The sequence below is a fragment of the Uloborus diversus genome, chromosome 1, assembly GCF_026930045.1.
Source record: "Uloborus diversus isolate 005 chromosome 1, Udiv.v.3.1, whole genome shotgun sequence".
Taxonomy (NCBI): Eukaryota; Metazoa; Arthropoda; class Arachnida; order Araneae; family Uloboridae; genus Uloborus; species Uloborus diversus.
In genome coordinates, this window is record NC_072731.1 from 178,986,675 (window position 1) to 179,005,733 (window position 19,059).

At 33.1% G+C, this 19,059-nt stretch overlaps 1 protein-coding gene across 1 annotated transcript in view; it reads right to left on the reverse strand.

The window, feature by feature from the left end:
- The window catches only part of LOC129217386 (ubiquilin-1-like), a 97,073-nt gene that overhangs the window by 21,057 nt on the left and 56,957 nt on the right, over positions 1-19,059 (reverse strand). Inside the window, exons 4-6 of the mRNA XM_054851685.1 lie at positions 5,752-5,877; positions 1,587-1,712; positions 1,040-1,150 (exon numbers count right to left, since the gene is read on the reverse strand). Coding sequence (XP_054707660.1) covers positions 1,040-1,150; positions 1,587-1,712; positions 5,752-5,877 — 363 coding nt within the window. The remainder of the gene's footprint in view (positions 1-1,039; positions 1,151-1,586; positions 1,713-5,751; positions 5,878-19,059) is intronic.

Below are 19,059 nucleotides of genomic sequence, written 5' to 3' on the forward strand. Positions count from 1 at the left end.
GGCCGGATTTGAGAAATTTTAGGACAGAAAGCCAGGCGCACCTGCAGGTGCACCCCTGAGTCGCACATTTGACAAAAGCACTGTAGAGTTACAAATGCATGCCTTTTTCTAATTGCATACGCTGCAGACTAGTGTACACATAGCAAAAAAATAGCTGTTTTAATGCTAAAAGCCACTTTGCTAGACACTTTATAAATCGCTATTGATGTTAAACATGGTAACAAACAAATTAAAGCCATATTTTGGTACAGATTTCTATATAGTCAATCATTTTGAGGGGTTTGGGTTTCATGAGCCTTTATGTAAATCAGGCACTGCCTATAGCTGTAGAAGTGTTTCCTGATGACTGATATTTTGCTTTAAATGCTCTTCTCTAATTCAATTCCAATATATTTTAACTGTCATTCACTGCCTAAACAATAAGAAGTACTCAAAATTGGCAATGTAGGCGTTTCTTTGAATCACTAGATCCTTGATGATTAGGATATCATGAGACTAATGTGTGCTAGATTGAAAAACTTTCAATTAAGTTCAAAAGTATTCTTCACGGACAAAAACATATTTTTCATTAAAACGCTTTGAAAAGTTTGTACTTTCTGCACATTTTGGGAAAAGTGAAGACCTTTGCTTGCTTATAATTTTTTCACATGAATGCTTGCTTGAAAGTTTTCCTATAATATTTCACACCATTATTGGATTGATTGGTTCACTGCCGAATCAACATTGGTATGAAAGAAGCTTGAAAAAAATAACAGGACCATAAGCTAGTGTCTGCATGTCAGTGTTTTGAATTGTGACTGGTGCAGTATAAATGCATTGGTTTAGATATTAATTTTAAACTGGTCACAAAATTTGGGCCTCATACCGTTTCTTTTTTATGCACCTCCCAGTGCTAGTAGATAATTTAAGTTTCCTTTGTTCTTCTGTTACATACCTAGCAGTTTGTGTGTGCTTTGCATCATTGAACATGTGAAAAACCTTTGCATAAATTAACAAAATACACATTTTGCTTTAAAGTACTAAACTTCTTGAAACTTACTTCGACTCTAAACCTAATCAATTCTTGCAACATGACAGGATTTTTGGCTATTTCCATTGTACTACGAAGAACATCGGGGCTATTTAACATGTGTGAAAGCTCAGGATTTTTCTGGAATTATATAAAAGATTCATTTTACTTAATAAATAAAGGTAAAAGTTTCATAAATAAAATTAATTTATTTCAGGTTCTAATGCTAACTTTCAAATTAAAAAATACAAAATAGCAAGGAGAAGATAGAACTAATGAAAGAAGAGTTTACATTAAAAAAAATAATGATTTTTTAAAAGTATATATGCTGAATTGATAAGTCCAAAAAGAGAGAGAGAGAGAACTATTCCTTATTTCAAACACACAGCCTGAATACTTTTGCATTTGTAAAATTCTTAAGTCAGAAATTAAGCAAAAAACTATGAAAAAAGAAGTAAAAAATAAAGTGACTCATTAAATGTGAATGAACTAAAGGCTTGCCAATCAGAAAAATTACAAAATAAATAAAAAATAGGTAAATAAAAAAAAGAAATTAAGATCACATGATAATACATACATCTAACATTTCTTTCATCTGTGGATTACTAGTAACAATTTGCCTCATATATTCAGGATTTTCCATCATTGACTGCACAAAAGGATTAGTCATCACTTCTTGTAAAAGCTCTGGGTTTTGGAGGAGCTGCAAATACATAAATTTACTTGCAATAAAATATTACAAAATACATAACTATCGTTACTAATACTCTTCTCATGGTTATCAAAGTTTCGGATACTAGAGTAAAAACCAGTTTTTACCGGCCTGTACCCTCCCTAAATCATAGCTTCAAAATTTGCTTGCAACTCGGTTAGGGCTATTCCACACTAAGGAGTCGAAAACAAAGCTGCAGTCTCTGGTCCTTGTAACTGAGTTTTGAATTTACTTGTATCATCAAGCTGCCAGGCAGAAGTTCCCAGTTTTGTTTTTCGTTTTCTTCCCTTATTTAACCTTTAACTGCCAAGGAAAACATACAAGATTCACTCCCCAGGACCAATTTTTTTACATAGGAGCGCTAAATGCATTAGTGGGAAAATAAATTACAGGGAAAAATATTAAAATATGAAATATTGTATTCTAAATCTTTAAGGGCAATGAATTTTCTCCTTATTCATCCAGATAATTTATTATTTTTCAACTTGTATCTATAGCTCCTTCTCTGTAGTTTCAAACCTTTTTCAAAAAGACGGAAATCAATCAAAAGAATTGAAAATTTTCCGCCCTGAGCACTGGGCAATTTTATACAAAATGAACTTGATATATGAAAAAAAAAGTAAGGGTTTAGTTTCTGTTTACACAGAAAGTCTCTGTGCTCCTAAAATAGTGCCTTGAGAAATGGAATGTAAGGATTTAGTTTAGGGAAAAATAACAAAAATTTAATTGAAGACGTTCTGTAAACACAAAAAGTCTCTGTGCTGCTAAAATAGTGCCTTGGGAGAAACAACCTCAAAGGTTTCACAAAATCAAGCTTATGAGCATGCTTAACAGCAGGGATGCCCACTAGGGTGGGTCGAAAAAATTGAATTTCTGCAAAGCACTTAGCCTTAGTGCAGAAAATGTGTGACTCCCTAACACTAATTACTGTGCGAAATTTCGTGACTCTGAGTTAATGTCTTCTGCTCAGGCAAAAGCTTTGATTTTTTGAGAATTTTAGAAAAACATCAAATAAAGAGAATATTTACAAAATATTTTAAATTCAGTTGAACTTTAAAAGCCTTAGTTGGGTATTTTTTTTAACTTCCGAACAAAAACTACTGTGTAAAATTTCAAGCCTGTGAGTTAATTTTTTCTGCATAAGACATGAATTTTGAGAATTTGACATAAAATTCCTTAAATAAGAGTGACATATTACAAAGTAGCTACATACTTAATACGCTGCAATACTTCGAATTTTAAATCAGATCAACGACATCAGTCTACCTCTTGAACCAGGTTCGTCATTTAACATTTTAAGGGGAACGGGGTCAATGACCCCCCTCTTCAAAAAAACTGACGCTTTTACATATAAGTGGGTGTGGTTTTGTGGTTTTCCAACAAAATTTTCATTGAGTTCCCGCCCTTTATCTCCCCCCCCCTGGAAAAATTTGAAATAATGGGCTTGTCTTTTATTTTGTAAACTCTTAACACAAATTACTATGCAAAGTTTCCTATCTCTGGGTTAATTTCCTCTGCTCTAGCAAGAGGTTGAAATTACAATGGAAAAAACAAACATTTTTTCAATTGCGTGGCTGTTGAAGTGGGTAAATACTCAAAATTTATAAGGTCTTTAATTATATAAATCTGCATTTAGGATATAGATTTCTATTCATTGAGGAAAAATTTTAAAATTACTTATAAAGCTTGTAAACCATGAGTTATTTAAAATACTACAAAATGTATCTTTTCGAGCAATTCAAGGAATCAACTGCATTGACACCTTTTTGGCAAGTATCCTGATGCAAAAATAATTCCCACGCATGCTTAGCTCCATCTCTAATAAAATGGTTGGTTTTTATTCTAAACCAGGATGGAGTTTATACATTAATAAACTTTACCGAGATTTGAAACTCAGTTGGTGGTTTTATAGTTGAAGTGTACAATCTCAATATTCTATATTAGCTGTTTTCAGACAGCGATACATATTTAGCGCACCCAGATCACGGTTCGCAAGATAAGGAGAGCATATGCCTTATTTTACAGCATGTGTTATTAGTAATAACTATTGTTGTTCTTTACTCAATATTGTGTCAACTTGCAATCTAAATAGCTTAAAACCACCTATAGAACGCTTTTCAGAGTTGCACAGCATTTTTTCTAACTTAACTGGAGGTAGATTTGGAGCTTGACACTGAAACAGCAACAAACTGGAAGAGATGCTACAATGAGAGTTCGTTAAGATGTAAAAGGGAAATAGCCCACTGGGGAGGAGGGTGGGGTCTACGAAGCTTTTGCTACAATTTGTGAATGATTCCAGCTTTTAATCTAATGAATTGAAAATATTTTGAAATATGCATCAGATACAACAGACAACTTCTAACAAATATTTAAATCATGTGACTTCCTTATCATTTTTCCTGTATAAACAATGAAATAAAGCCTATTTTACTTCAAGACAAGCCCATTATTTAGATTTTTCCGGGGGGGGGGGAGGTAGTAAACTCAATGAAATTTTATCAAAAAACACAAAACCACGCTCACTTATATCGTCGCCTCAGAGCAACAGTAAGATATCTTAGTGTTATTTCTGGGATTAGATATCTTACTGTTGCTCTGAGGTGACAATATGTACAAACGTTAGTTTTTTAAAGTAAGGGGGTGCCACTGACCACCTTCACCCTAACCCCTTAAAGGAAGGACTGGGTTCAAGGGGTGGTCTTAAGCCGTTAATATGATTACAACTTTGAAGCACCACAGGGTATTAGGTATGTAGCTACTTTGTAATTTGTCAATTGTACTTAAGGAATTTTATGTAAAATTCTCAAATTTCAGGCTTTTTGCCAGAACAGAAATAATGAACTCACAGGCCTTAAATTTTACATAGTAGTTTTTGTTAGGAAGTTAAATTACTGCACTAAGGCCTACAGTTCAGCATAATTTAAAATATTTTGTACATTTCTTTTTTAATTGATGTTTTTCTAAAAATCTCAAAAATTCCAAGTCTCTTGCCAAAGCAGAAGACATTAGCTCCGAGTCATGAAATTTTGCACAGTAATTAGTGTTGGGGAGTCACAAATTTTCCGCACTAAGGCTAAGTGCTTTGCAGAAATTTGATTTTTTCGGCCAAATTATGCTACTTTAAAAATAACCCAACAATTAAAAATTTCGATGTCCTATGGCTCAACTTTCTGCGTTTTTGCTAGCTGCAATGTTTGCTAGTTATATTAACAAAAGCAGTCAGGTATCCTTATGTGTATACAGTAAACTCCCGATTATGGGAGATTGGATCATGCGTGGTTCGGATTATCCACAGGTCTTTTCACAATTTTTTTTTTAAAACTTATGATTGTGTGTTTGTTCACTTTTAGATTTTACATATATTTTTATATTTAACGTTAGTAGATGCAATGTATCAATGTTTTTAGTTATAAGTTTCATGTGTGAGCGCTATTAATATTTTTTTGCTATTGTATACACTAAGTATCATTTTTCCCTATTATTCGGATTATTCGTGGTTTTTGCTTATCCGCGATTATTGTGCCACCCTGTTCCGCAGATAATCAGGAGTTTAGTATTTAGCATTATCACACTATTCATTTCATTCTTTTAAAGTTTTGTCACAGGAATAATTGCATTTTCCTTTAAAAAACTTTCAATTAAGTAGAAAATATGCAAAAACATCTAAAATTTAATTTATCAGAAATGCTGCTATTTTTACAATGCAGAATATAGAAATTTCAGTTTGTTTTTGAGGAAGTAGGCATTTATAGAATACTGCTTTTCATAGATAGGTAATTTAAAGATCTGTTGTATATGGAAATTTCACCGAATTTGATCTCTGTCTAACCGCTCTTCACAAAAAAATACAAGCATGGAATAACATATTGCAACTAGAAGCATAGTTATCACGAACCAAGTGTAACTATTACGTGGAAATAACTTTAAATTCTACTATAAATAAATTTAAAAAACTGGCAGGCACTTTTCTTACTAAATGATAGGTAACACAAAATAAGATTTTGATTTATAATAACTCAGATATGTTTACCTCTTTCTGCATTTGCTCCTGCACTTCTAAAAAATTTGGTGATCCTAAACCAAGAGTTCCTAAACCAGGAAGTCCACCAAAAGCACCTAACCCAAACGGAGAAGCACTAATGTTTGGAGTTGTTGGCTGAGGATAGATTCATAGAATTATGAAAAAAGTATGATAAATAAAATAATGGAAAGAAAATTTAATTTTTTGCAATGATAATTTTATAAGTAGATAAACAAAACTATAATTATTAAGAAGACCACACTGATTATTTCAATGAGTAAAAATTCAAGTATGGGAAAGAAAATGACCCGATTATAAAAGCATAATATAATTAAATTGCATAAGTGATGGCCAGCAACAGGTTCTAGACTCGGCCAGGCTGATCTTAATCGATTTAGAAATCTACAATAAAGACCATTAGTCCCCTCAAAACTACTCACTCCATTGCGTATAACAACTGTTTTCTGTAAATTATTCCAAATGCCTAAAAACCTACTCAAGTAGTAATTTTTCATAACTTTAAGCAGCTAAATCATGATCCCACTTGATCCCATTTGCTCATGACTATACATAAAACTTATTTAAATTTGGAATCATAATTTAAATATGAAAGTCTCTTTTTAGCTGAGAGATATTAAACATTAAAACTGCAAAGTGAGATGTAGTTCTGATTTTTTAATACGTTGTTTTGGTCTGTTAAGTAGTGTAAATCTAAGTTTGCAGTTTGTGCTCATTGCGTAACATCAAAAAAACTGCAAAATTTTCGGACTTTTTTAGTTTCTCTTATATAACACCTAAACTATGCATTTTTTGATGTTAAATATGAATGGTCATTTAAAGGTTCATTAAATATTCAACAATTTAAGCTCAAGTAACACTATGTATAACCAATAGCTTAGAAGATATTGTACTTCAAAAATTGGGGAATTTTTCACGAAAAATGAAAAAATTATGCTGCAATCACATTTTGGGCCATAAATCAACACAAATTCTTACTCTACAAGAAAAAAAACCTGGATTTGCTGTTACAGTAAATCAAGGGCAACAGGGCCGGACTGGACCAATAAAGCGGCCCGGGCGTCTACACAAAACCGGCCCTTATTTCAGGGATAAATCTACCCCCCCCCCCCATGTACATAATCTTGCAAGTTTAAGGGTGTTTTGAAAATGGTAGGAAAAAGAGCAATAAAATGAATGCGGGTCGCAAGGTCAAAAACTAGGGGAGTGTATAAGTTTTAATGGTACCTCAATTTTTAACGAATTTTAACAGAGAGAGAGAAAGATTTCAGCTTCTGGTTTAAGAGGTTGTCATTACAAGACTGAAATGTTAGCAAAATAAACCTAATCATAACTGTAACATTCTCACAGACATAGGGAGCTCGGGGATTTCTCCCCCAGGAAGTTTCTGAAATTGTAGTTTTGTAAACGCCGTTTTGGACAATCTTTAAACTAGTGTGTGATGGGGGGAGGGGGAGTGAGTTCGAGAGCCCTCGCTCGTATTTTTTCGAAGTTGAAAGTAGGTTGAAAGTTAGGGATTTCTACCGGAAAATTTTCGAAATTGTAGTTCTAAAAACGCTGTTTCAGACAATCTTTGATGGTGTTTGGGAAAAGAGATTTAGAGGCCTTCCTCTAGAATTGTTTTGAAATAGGATTCTGAAAGGATTTCGAAATTGAATGGAGGAGTTTTCTGATAGTCTCTTCCCGGAAATTTTCCAAAATTGTAGTTTCAAAAGCTTTTTTAGAATGTCTTTGTACTGTTCGTGAGAGGAAAGGTTCAGGGGCCCGACAATTTTTTGAACCTGAAATTTCAAACACGCAGTTGGGTAATTCTCCGAAATCCTAATAATATTATGTCCCAGGAGCCGAATACAAGGATTGTTTGACCTAGAATTTTTTTCTTTTTTTTAATAGTTGGAAATATTTTTTGAGATGGTATTCCATTCTTATTAAAACAATAACTCATTTATTTCTCCCAAAAAATTTTTTTGAACACCCAGAAAGTCACTCTTTTGGCGTGCCCTCATTCGTTTCTCAAATACCGTAAAACCGTACAACATTGGACCAAGGTTGCAACTTTAGACCATTGAAGGAATCTCGTAGTATGTGCCATGTAGTGGTCGTTGGAGCAAAGCTAAAGTCTTTAAAAAAAAATCAGTCGGTTCGCAAGTGTTGTCCAGAGATGTTCATGCTGTTTACCCCAAGCTCCAGTGTTATCATTCTCGTGTCAACATTCATTTGTGTTGAGAGGTTTTTTGAAATTTTTGCTTCAGCTCTCAAAGTCTCCTTCGAAACCTATATTTGCCGATCGAATTCTCCGAAGGCAAGTTTATTACTTTATTACTTAGATATCTAAGATGATTTAGCCTTATCGGCGAAATCCTGATGTTGCTTTGTTTACCTGTCGTTTCGAAGTAAATAAAATCCGGGAATTCGAGTTGCAACTTTAGATCACCCATTTAACTATCGTTTGTCAATATTTTGTGTTGTCTTGAGCAGTTTTTTCAGTTTTCGGGTTTTCTTTAGTTTTAGACATGAATCCAGCGGAAAGAAAGAAGATAGGCAGCCGTCCTTACCTCAACTATTCGCCTGATTTGATGGAAAAGGTGATCCACGAAATAGTAACAACCAAATTTAAACAAGGAATACAAAAAAGGATAAATTTTGGTGTTGGCCTCATTTCTCCAATGTCATTTGATACAAAAAAAGAAAGAAAAAAAGATTATTGCGCCAACGAAGAAACCTACACAATTGAGACAAAATTTGTATCAATTCCTTATAAAAAAAATATATAAACAAAGATGCCCTTGTAAAAAAAAATAATAAAATTCATCAGTAGGTACCTAATAATTACTTTTCATACTATCCAACATTCATATTTATGTATCTGAATAAACCATATTATTTTTCACAATTGATTTTATTTAAGAGAACCTGAAATTGACTCAAAAAGTATAAAACTATTTATAAATCGGAAAAAGCAAGTACATTTTTTTTTTTTACAATTTTTGCAGTGTACGGGATTGGAACAGAACGATCTATGCATTGTAACTTTAGACCGGAGTGGTTTAGTGGTGCATATCAAGGAAAATATGAGGTGGTCTAAAGTTGTCATCACCATGTGCAAACTTTATACCGATATACAAAAAATTCCCCCTCCCTTTGTGTGCAATTTAGAATTTTTTTTCGAAGCGTCACACTGCAGCTGAAATGTATGATAGTGTATGGTTAAATGCAAGAGCGCCCATATGCAAAATTTCAAGGGGGGGCCTCAGATATTTTCCTCATGGTTTAGCAGGATATTTTCCCCATAGAAACCAATTTCAGTACAGAATAGTTATTAAAATTTGACTTTTTTAATAACTTATTCATTAATTGATGGAGAAGAAATTATTTTACATTTTCGCAAAGAAAAAAGTACTAAAAGCAAGGAAGTTCTAATTTAAAAGGGGGCTTGAGCCCCCTTTTAACCCCCCTCCCCATTTGGGCGCCCTTGGTTAAATGCTCAACCTTTTTTGGCAAAGAATGATGAAAATATGAAGAAAAATACACATTAAAGTGGTCTAAAGTTGTACGGTTTTACGATACATTTAAATTATCTAAAAATTTTACATCAACATTCCACAAACTTAATTTGTAGTACTAAATTACGCATACTTAAAGGTTTAAAATAACATTCTTTAAGTAAATTTAATTATTTAAATAATCGAGGAACATCATTTTTAAGTTTGTCTGCAGGTTTTCATGTCTTTCTCCAGTCCTAGGAACAAGTTCAACTATTATAGAAACTTTTATAGAAAGGAACTTTTAATCTGCCATTTTTTTAGATTCTTTGACTATTTGTTAATATAATTTTTTTGTTGTTCTTACTAAAACTTTAAAGTTCACTAATGGGTATGTAACACCCCGCCTTTACTCACCGCGGTCCTGAGTACACTCAAAAAATACCTTACGGTAGGCATTTCTGGTATTAAACCTATATCCTGTACCTGGTTGCCTCTTAAGTCCCAAGGTTCTATTAAATGTAGGCCAGGTACAGGCACCACCGAATTTGATGTTCCTTCAAATTTGTATTTATTAAGAGAGTGCTGCAAGTAAAAAAAAAAGTGGGGAGCTTAGAGACAAATCGCTACCAGCCCCGCGATCCAGCGGCCCTTCGGGCGATCGCCCGACCGCCCGATTGACCAGTCCGGCCATAAAGGGCAAATACAAAGGAGGGGCGATGGGAACAACCGATTCTCCCTTGAGGGACTTCGTATAGCAGTATTTTGGAATCTAAGTCCCAAAAACGCAATTGATGCCCATCTTTGATGACGTTAGGAGATAAAATGGGGTTCAAAACTCTCTCCCAGAAATTTTTTGAAATTCAAGTTCTAAAAAGACAGTTTTAGGCAATCTTTGAGGATGTTAGAAGGAGAAGGGGTTCGGAGGTATTTTCCAAAATTAAAGTTGTAAAGGCACAATAGTAGACCATTTGAGGTAATATTAGGTAAAGAAGTTGGGGCTGCATTTCAAAAAGGGCTGTCACAAGTTCAAAAAAATTAGAAAAGTATGGATTCATCAGCCTTTTAATTTTTCAAACCCATATCTAAGTTTAGAGAGAGTATGCAACTTGTGATTCAGGACAGAGCCATTTCTAGATCTAAGTATTAGTAATATAACCCTAATTGAATGTATAATATTTGCTAATTTCTAATAATTTGAAAGGAGTTTTTTTCCCTTTTCAAACCATAATAGTTAATATATTGAATGCACTTATGCTACTTGAAAAGTTTTAAATATTTCTTAACCCACCATAAGGTAAAATGCCGGCTCTTTTTAGAAAACAAAAAGGAATCATATGGAGTGGAATACTCCCTATTACCCTACCCAAATTTTGCTACTGGTGTGTGGAAGTACCAAGCTGATCCAGGGGACACTCCGCACAATTCCTCTTTCTTTTGCATTCATTTTCCCTTCCAGCTCTATTTTTACCACTTTTAACTATCATTTTTCTGCTGATATAGGCAATTAAGTATTTTACTTAGAAATCGTACCGCGCTACTTGCTGTTGCACTCAACGAAGCCACTTTTGCCACCCCTAGGTATGCCACTGGGTTTTAATGTAACTCATCTCAATTGATGTCACGCTCTCATTCATTCATACAAAATCTTGAAAACTAGTTATCAATGGTAATTAACTATTCTTCTACAACATTGCCAAAATAATTAAAGCTGCTTTTTTCTCCTGCAGTGGAATTACTGTTGCATCATTTGCTTCTAAATGCAATTCTGCCACATTGATACAGTCGTAGATGCAGGCCCATCATTTAGGGGGGTCAGGAGACAGCCATTCCCCCCCCTCCCTCCTGGCCTTGAGAAATGAATATTTACATTTTTTGTTTTATTATTTGTTGTTTCTTTTAGTTTAACACACTCCATTTGAAGCCCAAGCAGAGTCTGCTGCAACAGCTAGTTTAACTATCAAACAGCAAGTTTACAATAAACTTGCAGCTACTAGTTTTTGAGAGGATTATTGTTTAACCCAAATCAGCAAGTATCAGAGTAGAAGGGGAATTAGAGCAGTCTTTGTTATAAATGCACACACAAATTGGCGGAAGTTTGTGTAAGAGAAAACTTATGAATTCTTCTCTTAAATCTCCCAATTTCTGTCTAAGGTTGCATCGATAAGCTAATTGTCCAATTACCTATTAATTGGTAATCAGCTGCTGATAACCAGCCGAATTAATGATCATAATGATCACTTTTAATACTACCAGTTAATCTTTTTTTTTCCTTTTATAATTTTGACTTTAGAGATAACCAACAGTTTATTTCCAAGAGTCAATTTTTTTTTTAACTTATCTAATTTTTTCAAAATTATTTTTTAATTTCATCCAATTTCTTTGAACCAATTTTCATAGTATTGTTGATAAAATTACATTATGCACACACTCTTCTGTGCGCTAGGATGGGATAGTATTGACTTCATATGGATGTGGACTGAAATTTCTCTGTATTTATTGCAAATATAACTTTGGAGATGGGGGAGATTTTCTTACTCATGTTTTTTGCATTGCAATTTAAACTAGTATGTTGTGGTCATCACGAAACTTTCTTCTACATCTTTCTTATAATTCTGATCTCTCCCCATGCTTCACAGGGAAGCAATATTCCCAAAAAAAAAAAAAAAAATTACACATGCCAAAACTTGACGACCATCCCAATTCCTGATTTATCTCAAAAGCAAAGCGAAGAATGAAAATTCAAAATTATTTTAAAAGCCATGCTTAAAATAATTACAAAAATTTATTTGTTAACAAACACGAGATGGCAACAGTTAAAAATTTTAAATCATTGAGATAATGTTTCCAATCATTTCCATGCAATTAAAACCACGAGATTAACGCAGACGACAGTCTATTACGATTTATCTTTCTTATTGTTGCAATTATAAAGCTATTTTTATTCACACAAATAAAAAGTATCAACCCCCCCATGGAGCAATTGGCGCCAAAATTAAACCAACGCCTGTTTAAATATGGATTCAAATTTATTCCAAATTTCATCCAGAACGCAGCATTACTTCTTGAGATATGGCACTCACAATGGGAAAAAAGAACGTTCGATTGCACCACTGCATTTTCAGCTGCTGAAGCCCAAAATAGAATTTCTTATTCCCTCTAAAAGCTACTTGTCGATAAATTTTTGTTTGATAACGTTCATTATTTCTTGAAATACAGCAGTCACAATTGATGACAAAAAACGTTCTATAGCTCAACCCCCATTTGAGCTATTGACACCAAAATTGAATCAGTACCTGCTCCTTTTAGGGGCAACATATGGACCAAATTTTGTTTGATTCCGCCAGTTACTTCTTGGGGAATAGCAGTCACGCAAAACTCAAAAAACGTCCCATTGCTCCACCCTCCTTGGACAAATTCGCGCAGAAAACCAGTAGGCACAAGTTTACATAGAGGCACATACGTGTACCAAATTTCATTCGATTTCATGTGGTAGTTTTTGCTGTAGATTGGCCACAAAAAACTGGTCACACACATATCTGACACATACACACACACACGGACACACACTCACAGACAGACAGACATTTTCCAAAAATGTCCGAAATGGAATCAGCACACCTCAAAGCGTTCGAATTCGTCAAAATTCGAAATTTGCACGATTCCAATATTTTTTTCTATATATTAGATATAGAAGAAAGTAAAAATCTGGAATTAAAGAATTTTTAATAGAGGCATGTGAATATCATCTGTGGGGGTTGTTCTTTCTAAAGTAATTGTTTTGTTTTGTTTTTACACCGTATTCGTATACTTTCATACTACATGTTATAGCAATATTTGCAGAAAATTACATTTATATATTGTTAATCAATATATTCATCATAGTTTCTCGCTGAAAAGTTATGTTGGAAAAAAAATTCTGCCAATTATAATTAATAAGCAAAGTGGTCGATTAATAGATGCATTCTTTTTAAAAATGCCGCTTAAATTATCTTTTGTAATGTTTAGGGTGGAAGCAGTGTGGTAATGCCCTAATTTAATTGTTCCTCTTTCAAATTATGCTTTATCTGTTTTAATCGAGATAATGAAGGACTTAGATTATTCTTTTGCAAAGTTTTAAGAACAGCAGTGTGCAAGTTTGTTCTTTTTTTTTTCTTTACATCTCCTTTAGACATCCCAGGATAAAATTTGATGTGGTAGTCTATAAGTATAACTCAAATAACGAGTTCACAAGTCCTCTACCCTGTCCCTCCACTGTCTAAAGTCCGCCTTGAGAGGTGCTTGCACGTGTGCATTCCACAAAATTAAAAAAAAAGGTCATTATCACTTTTTATATAGAATATACTAGGAGGCTCTGCCCCCTGCTCGCTAACGCTCACCAACCCCCGAAGATTGCTTCTCAGTCTTATTTGATTCACAAAGATTTAAATTGTCAGTTAAAAAGAAACAGATTAAAAACGCATTATGAGCCCCCTTTGGATCAAAAAGCACCCCTTCCCCGGGTTTCAAAATAACTTGTACCAATTTGCAGAGCCGTAAGGGCTAAGGGGCTCCTAAGCATTGCAAAACTGCAGTTTTGTACAGTTGAAAAGTTGCTTTCATATTCGTGTCTCTAGTAATATATTTCTCTTTAGCTTGGGACTTGAGTTGAGCCTAGGATTTTCTATTAAAATAAAAAACCTTCAAGTTCGTGAATAAGGAAAGAAAAAAACATGGGAATCGAAAAAAATTTCAAGCAAGGACTAGCTGAGCTAGAAAAGTGGAAGTCAAAAAGAAATTTTAAGAATTACAAAAATATTGCTTGCTATAACCAGAATTTGCTCAATAAAAGTGAGTTACCTTCCCAGAGACTTATCATTGTACGAACCAAGCATTTCAGAATTTCCTTGCTAAACCCGGGTTCTCGTTGAATCATGGCTCATGATAAACTAATTTGTCTGTATTGTGCAGTGTTTAATGTACTTAGCACATAATCATTACAAATTATAATGGATTCACTACTTTATCTTTTATAAAATATTAGTACAATATGTAAAATTGAAACAAATAAGGTGTTTAATTAGAAACCTTAAACATATAAATATGCTTAAAATTCTTTTATTTATAAAAATTACACAGACAATTATTTTTTAATAACTACTTTTAAATTTCATTTTACATTTCCATTGTCATCATACTGTTTTCATGTCACAATTAACATGTAAATTCAGACAAAAACAAAACAATTCACATCCAAACCCTCTCTTTACATATAAAGGATGTTAGATTGTTTATGCTAAAAATTTGTTACAGATGTTCATGCAGTCAAACTCGCTTATAATGTTTGAGAAGGAACAGAGACACTTGCTCATTATTAGAGAGTAAAAAAACAGATGGGATGGTGGGGGAAAATGAATAAAATTATATATATTATACAACAAACTTTTTAAATTTTTATTTATACAAATATGCAGTTGGTTTTATATGCTGTGAACTGTCTTATCGTCTCTTTTTGTGTTACTGTTTTTTGCAAAATACGCTTGGCTAGAAAAGTATCAATATTTGTGCACCTGGTTTTTAAAAAAGAAACGCTTTTCTGTTCACTCAAAAGCCATTGAGCATGTTGGGCACATTTGTGTTTCAGCACACATTTGTCATTATCCTTATTGCTTTTTTCATTTTTTCCTCTGCTTGAATTAGAGCTGCAACCTTCTGAGGAGTACAGCACTAATTTAAAAAAAAAAGAGCTATCATCAATGGATCAAAAAACTTATGACTCATCACTAACTTTTGGTTGACTTCTGAATGTATCAGTAATTTTTCTAAGAACAGATTTACTGAGCTGGAGATGATGCTCATGATTCTATGAATCATTTATGATTCTATGAATCATAAAAGTATTGCTTGCTATAACCTCTGTTTGGTCATTAAGAGTAAGTTCGGGCTAAATGTAACTGAAAATTATACTAATACATTATGTTTATTTCCATCACAAAATCCAGGTTTTCGTGAAATCAGGATTTGTTATGAGCGAGTTTGACTGTATTAGCAAAGTTCAACCACTAAATTTCAATATTTTATTTTGGAACATTTTTTTCTTATAATTTGTTCATCAATACAATGTAAAATAAACGTATTAGTAAAACAAGATTTTAGACTTTTCAAAACAGTTCAACAACATTTTTGAAATACACAAAACCATTTCAAAAATTGAGAATGTTTATATGCCATGATATAATTTCATGTTTTAAGACAAAAAGCAAGTTATGATACATAGTGACGATTTTGGTATCGCTTTTGCAATACAACATGTAGTAAATTACCAACTTTAATCATAGTCTTATTTAAAATGTGTATTGATTTTCTTATGTTATTCATATTCTCTTGCAGTTTTAAAACCTTTTTGTCCATTTGTTTCCGCTGCAATAAAATCAACTGGATGAGAGAACGAGTGTTGCAAGGTTTTCCATTTTTTGTCCTTTTCCTAATGGGTTTTTTCTTCATACTGGAATTTTTTATTAACCTTTGACTTCTACGGTCAGTATCGGAAGTGCAAATATCCTAAATAAATTAGAAAAGATAAGTAAGTATACTCTTAGGGATAAAATGTAGCTCATAAACATAAATAACCAATAATAGTATCACACTTTACATTCAGGGGAAGAGTAAAGCATTGTAAAATTATTTTGCATTGAAAAGTAATTTTTATTTAAAGTTTCACAAATAAATATTGACAAGCTCAAGAACAAAAAAAATTATGACACGATTTAACATACTTTTTGGGAGTATCAAACTAATAGATTATTTTGTTATTAGTACATAACTCAAGTAATTCAATAAGTTAGCTTAAACTCTATCCTAACATTAATATATTTATTTCACTTCACATATCATTTAATTACCCATCTGTTTTCCTTCATCAGCATGCTGTCCAAATCCAACTCCTGTTGTTTGTTTAAGTAATCAGAAAAACAACCCAAGTAGACAACACTATACAGTCTAAAGTTGAGTGTGGCTTCCATTTAACTAGCAGGGCTGTGCCATACACATGTGCATTGTGCAGAGCATAACAGTGAAAAGTCTATAAGGTCCAGGAGTCTGCCTTTTAAAAGACTCTTAACCCGTTCGCACCCAGCGTCACGCGGACGCTACGCAACCATTCCTTTCCTATCAGCCCAGCGTCACTTCTTCGCTACGCGCTCTGATTGACGCTGACGTCCCAGCGTCACATACAGTGGCTCCTAAAAGTGTTCGTACACTTTTAAATTTTTTAGTAAAACCAAAATAACTCAAAACTGAATTCGAATGTGAAGTCCAATATTTTTTCACATCATTCCTATGTCATTCTAAAGACAACCCATTGGTTTTTTCAAAATATTGACGGATCTTCTTTTTGAAATGGGTCAGAAAACGAAGAAACAGAGAAATAACACGCCACAAAAGTCATCGTACACTTAAATATTTTCGAATAAATTCATGATTAAAATTATCATATGTCGTTTTATTAATATTTTTGCACTATGTTGACCCTTATAAGTCATTTGGCTTTAATTTTTTGTTTATTTAGTCCTTAATATTGTGCTTATTACTGTAAAATGGTTGATATTCGTAAAAAACCGCAAACACCGTTCAAAATTTGAACTTTTTTCCCACAGTTGTCGTAAATTGGTTTGAAATGTCTCTAAATTAGTTAATTTATTTGTTTGTATAGTAAAGTGCTTGATAAAATGTTTTAAAGAAAGGAACCGGACCAAAAACAAGGTAACAAAAGGTCAACCGGCAAAGTTGACAAAACGTGATCGGAGATTTAAAGTTAAAAAATTTATGAAAAATACACATTTGAGTGCTGTAAAAGTTTCTGCAGAGTTAAATGAAACATTTTACATTTAATTTTCACCTAAAATTGTTCGCCAAGTTCTCTGATTAGCTGGATTAAATGGGATCTCTTCCCGCAGAAATTTTCTGGGTAGTGCGAAAAACAGAAAGCTTACGCTTTTCGTCGCAAAATCAATGATAAATAAGCTAAAAACGTTTTAGAATCACGTCTTACTTACAGATAAAAATTAATTCAACATTTTTGGTTAAATTGTTGTATAACTGTAAGTAGAAGAAAAAATTAGGAACTTAATTTTAAGAACTTATTTGGATCAGTTAATCAGGACGGTGGAGGTGTTTTAATGTGAGGGTGCATTACAGCATCAGGACTTGGAAATTTGAAATTTTTTGATTAAATAATGAATCATGCTGTTCCTTTAAATATTTTTAAAAACTTTTAGCCAAAAATTTGGTTATCAGAAACAACTTAGTTTTTTATCAAGATAACGATGAGAAGCACACGGTTTTCAACGCTTGCGTATAGTGCCTCGAAAATTGTCCTAAAGTTCAGAAAATATCCCTTCAATCTCCAGATTTGAACTTAATGTAACATATTTAGTGGTATCTGGAGGCTAGATTACGAAAATACAGCTTTGAAACGAAAATAGAGCTAGAAACAGTAAGACTCGAAGTGTAGTTGAACACTTACTCAGAAATTACGCAAAAAAATAAAAGAAAAAAGAATGAAATCTATTCCCAGACGTTTAAAAGGTGTTATGAATACTGTATGATATTCTACTAATTAATAACTTAATCAAAAGTTAGATTATTCAATAATATATAGACATTTTATAAAGTGTACGAAGACTTTTGTAAGATAAAATTTTCGGCACTTTTTGATTTTTAATTTTTAAAAAATTAAGTTTTAATATTTTTAAAAAAAATTCATGCAGTTTTGTTGAAAATTGATCATAGATCTTATAACTAAATACCTATTTCGAAATATTAATTCTAACCAATGGATTGGAACCTATTTCGTTGAAAAGTCGTAGGTGTACGAAGACTTTTGGGAGCCACTGTATATGCTTTCTCGAAATGGAACGATTGAATTGAATATTTAAACGATAATAGATGGCGCTAAATGGCTATAACTTTGATCATATTCGAGTCACATGGTATTTGACCTTCATGTACACGCATTAGTTTCTTATTTGGGCCTCTCAATGGGATAGATTTTTTTTTTATGTAAACAACAGTGAATCACTGCTCTGTGCATATGATTTATGAGGTCTCAATTACTCTTGTTTATAGCGTTGCTACTCTTTTTTTTACGAGTAATTGAAAGAGATATACATCTAGCTGAATAAATTATGGGGGAGGGAAGGAAGGTTAAAATATTTTTGCGTATGAGTTCCAGACTTTTGGGATTCCCTGTTCAATGAGAGCACAGAAATGATTTCAAGAGACACTGAAGTTTATGATCATTTTTTAATCCTTTCTTATATTGTTCTTCTTTATTTATTCTTTTTCATTTGGAGAATGGAAAAGAGCAATTAAAAATTGTTAGCGAAGTGAAAGGGAATGTTTTCGAGTGAATTATGAAGCAGTTTTGAGACTTGTTGCATGGGAAATATAACTAATTTAAATTCGTTGACCTAGGTTGTTTCAATCAAAATTACATAAGGAACATATTTTTTTGCTACATTTCTTTTTCTTTGATTCCACACTCACGATGTCAAACTCTAACTTTGTTTTTCAATTGCTCCCAGGTATGGAGTGCATAGGAGTTGGTTAAACCAACGGGCTAGGTGTATGAACCTGGTACTCAAGGAAATTTGCGTTAAGCATAGTATCAGGTTTATTGATGTGTGGAGTAAATGTAAACGAGATTGGATTGCTAGGGATGGCCTACATCTGAGCTCTACAGGGGTCAAAATGGTTAGTGGTTTGGTTTTAGAGGCTTCAGAATCAAAAAACTAAGTTGGGATGGGTGGCATGGTTTAAGGAGCAGAATTCGAAAGGG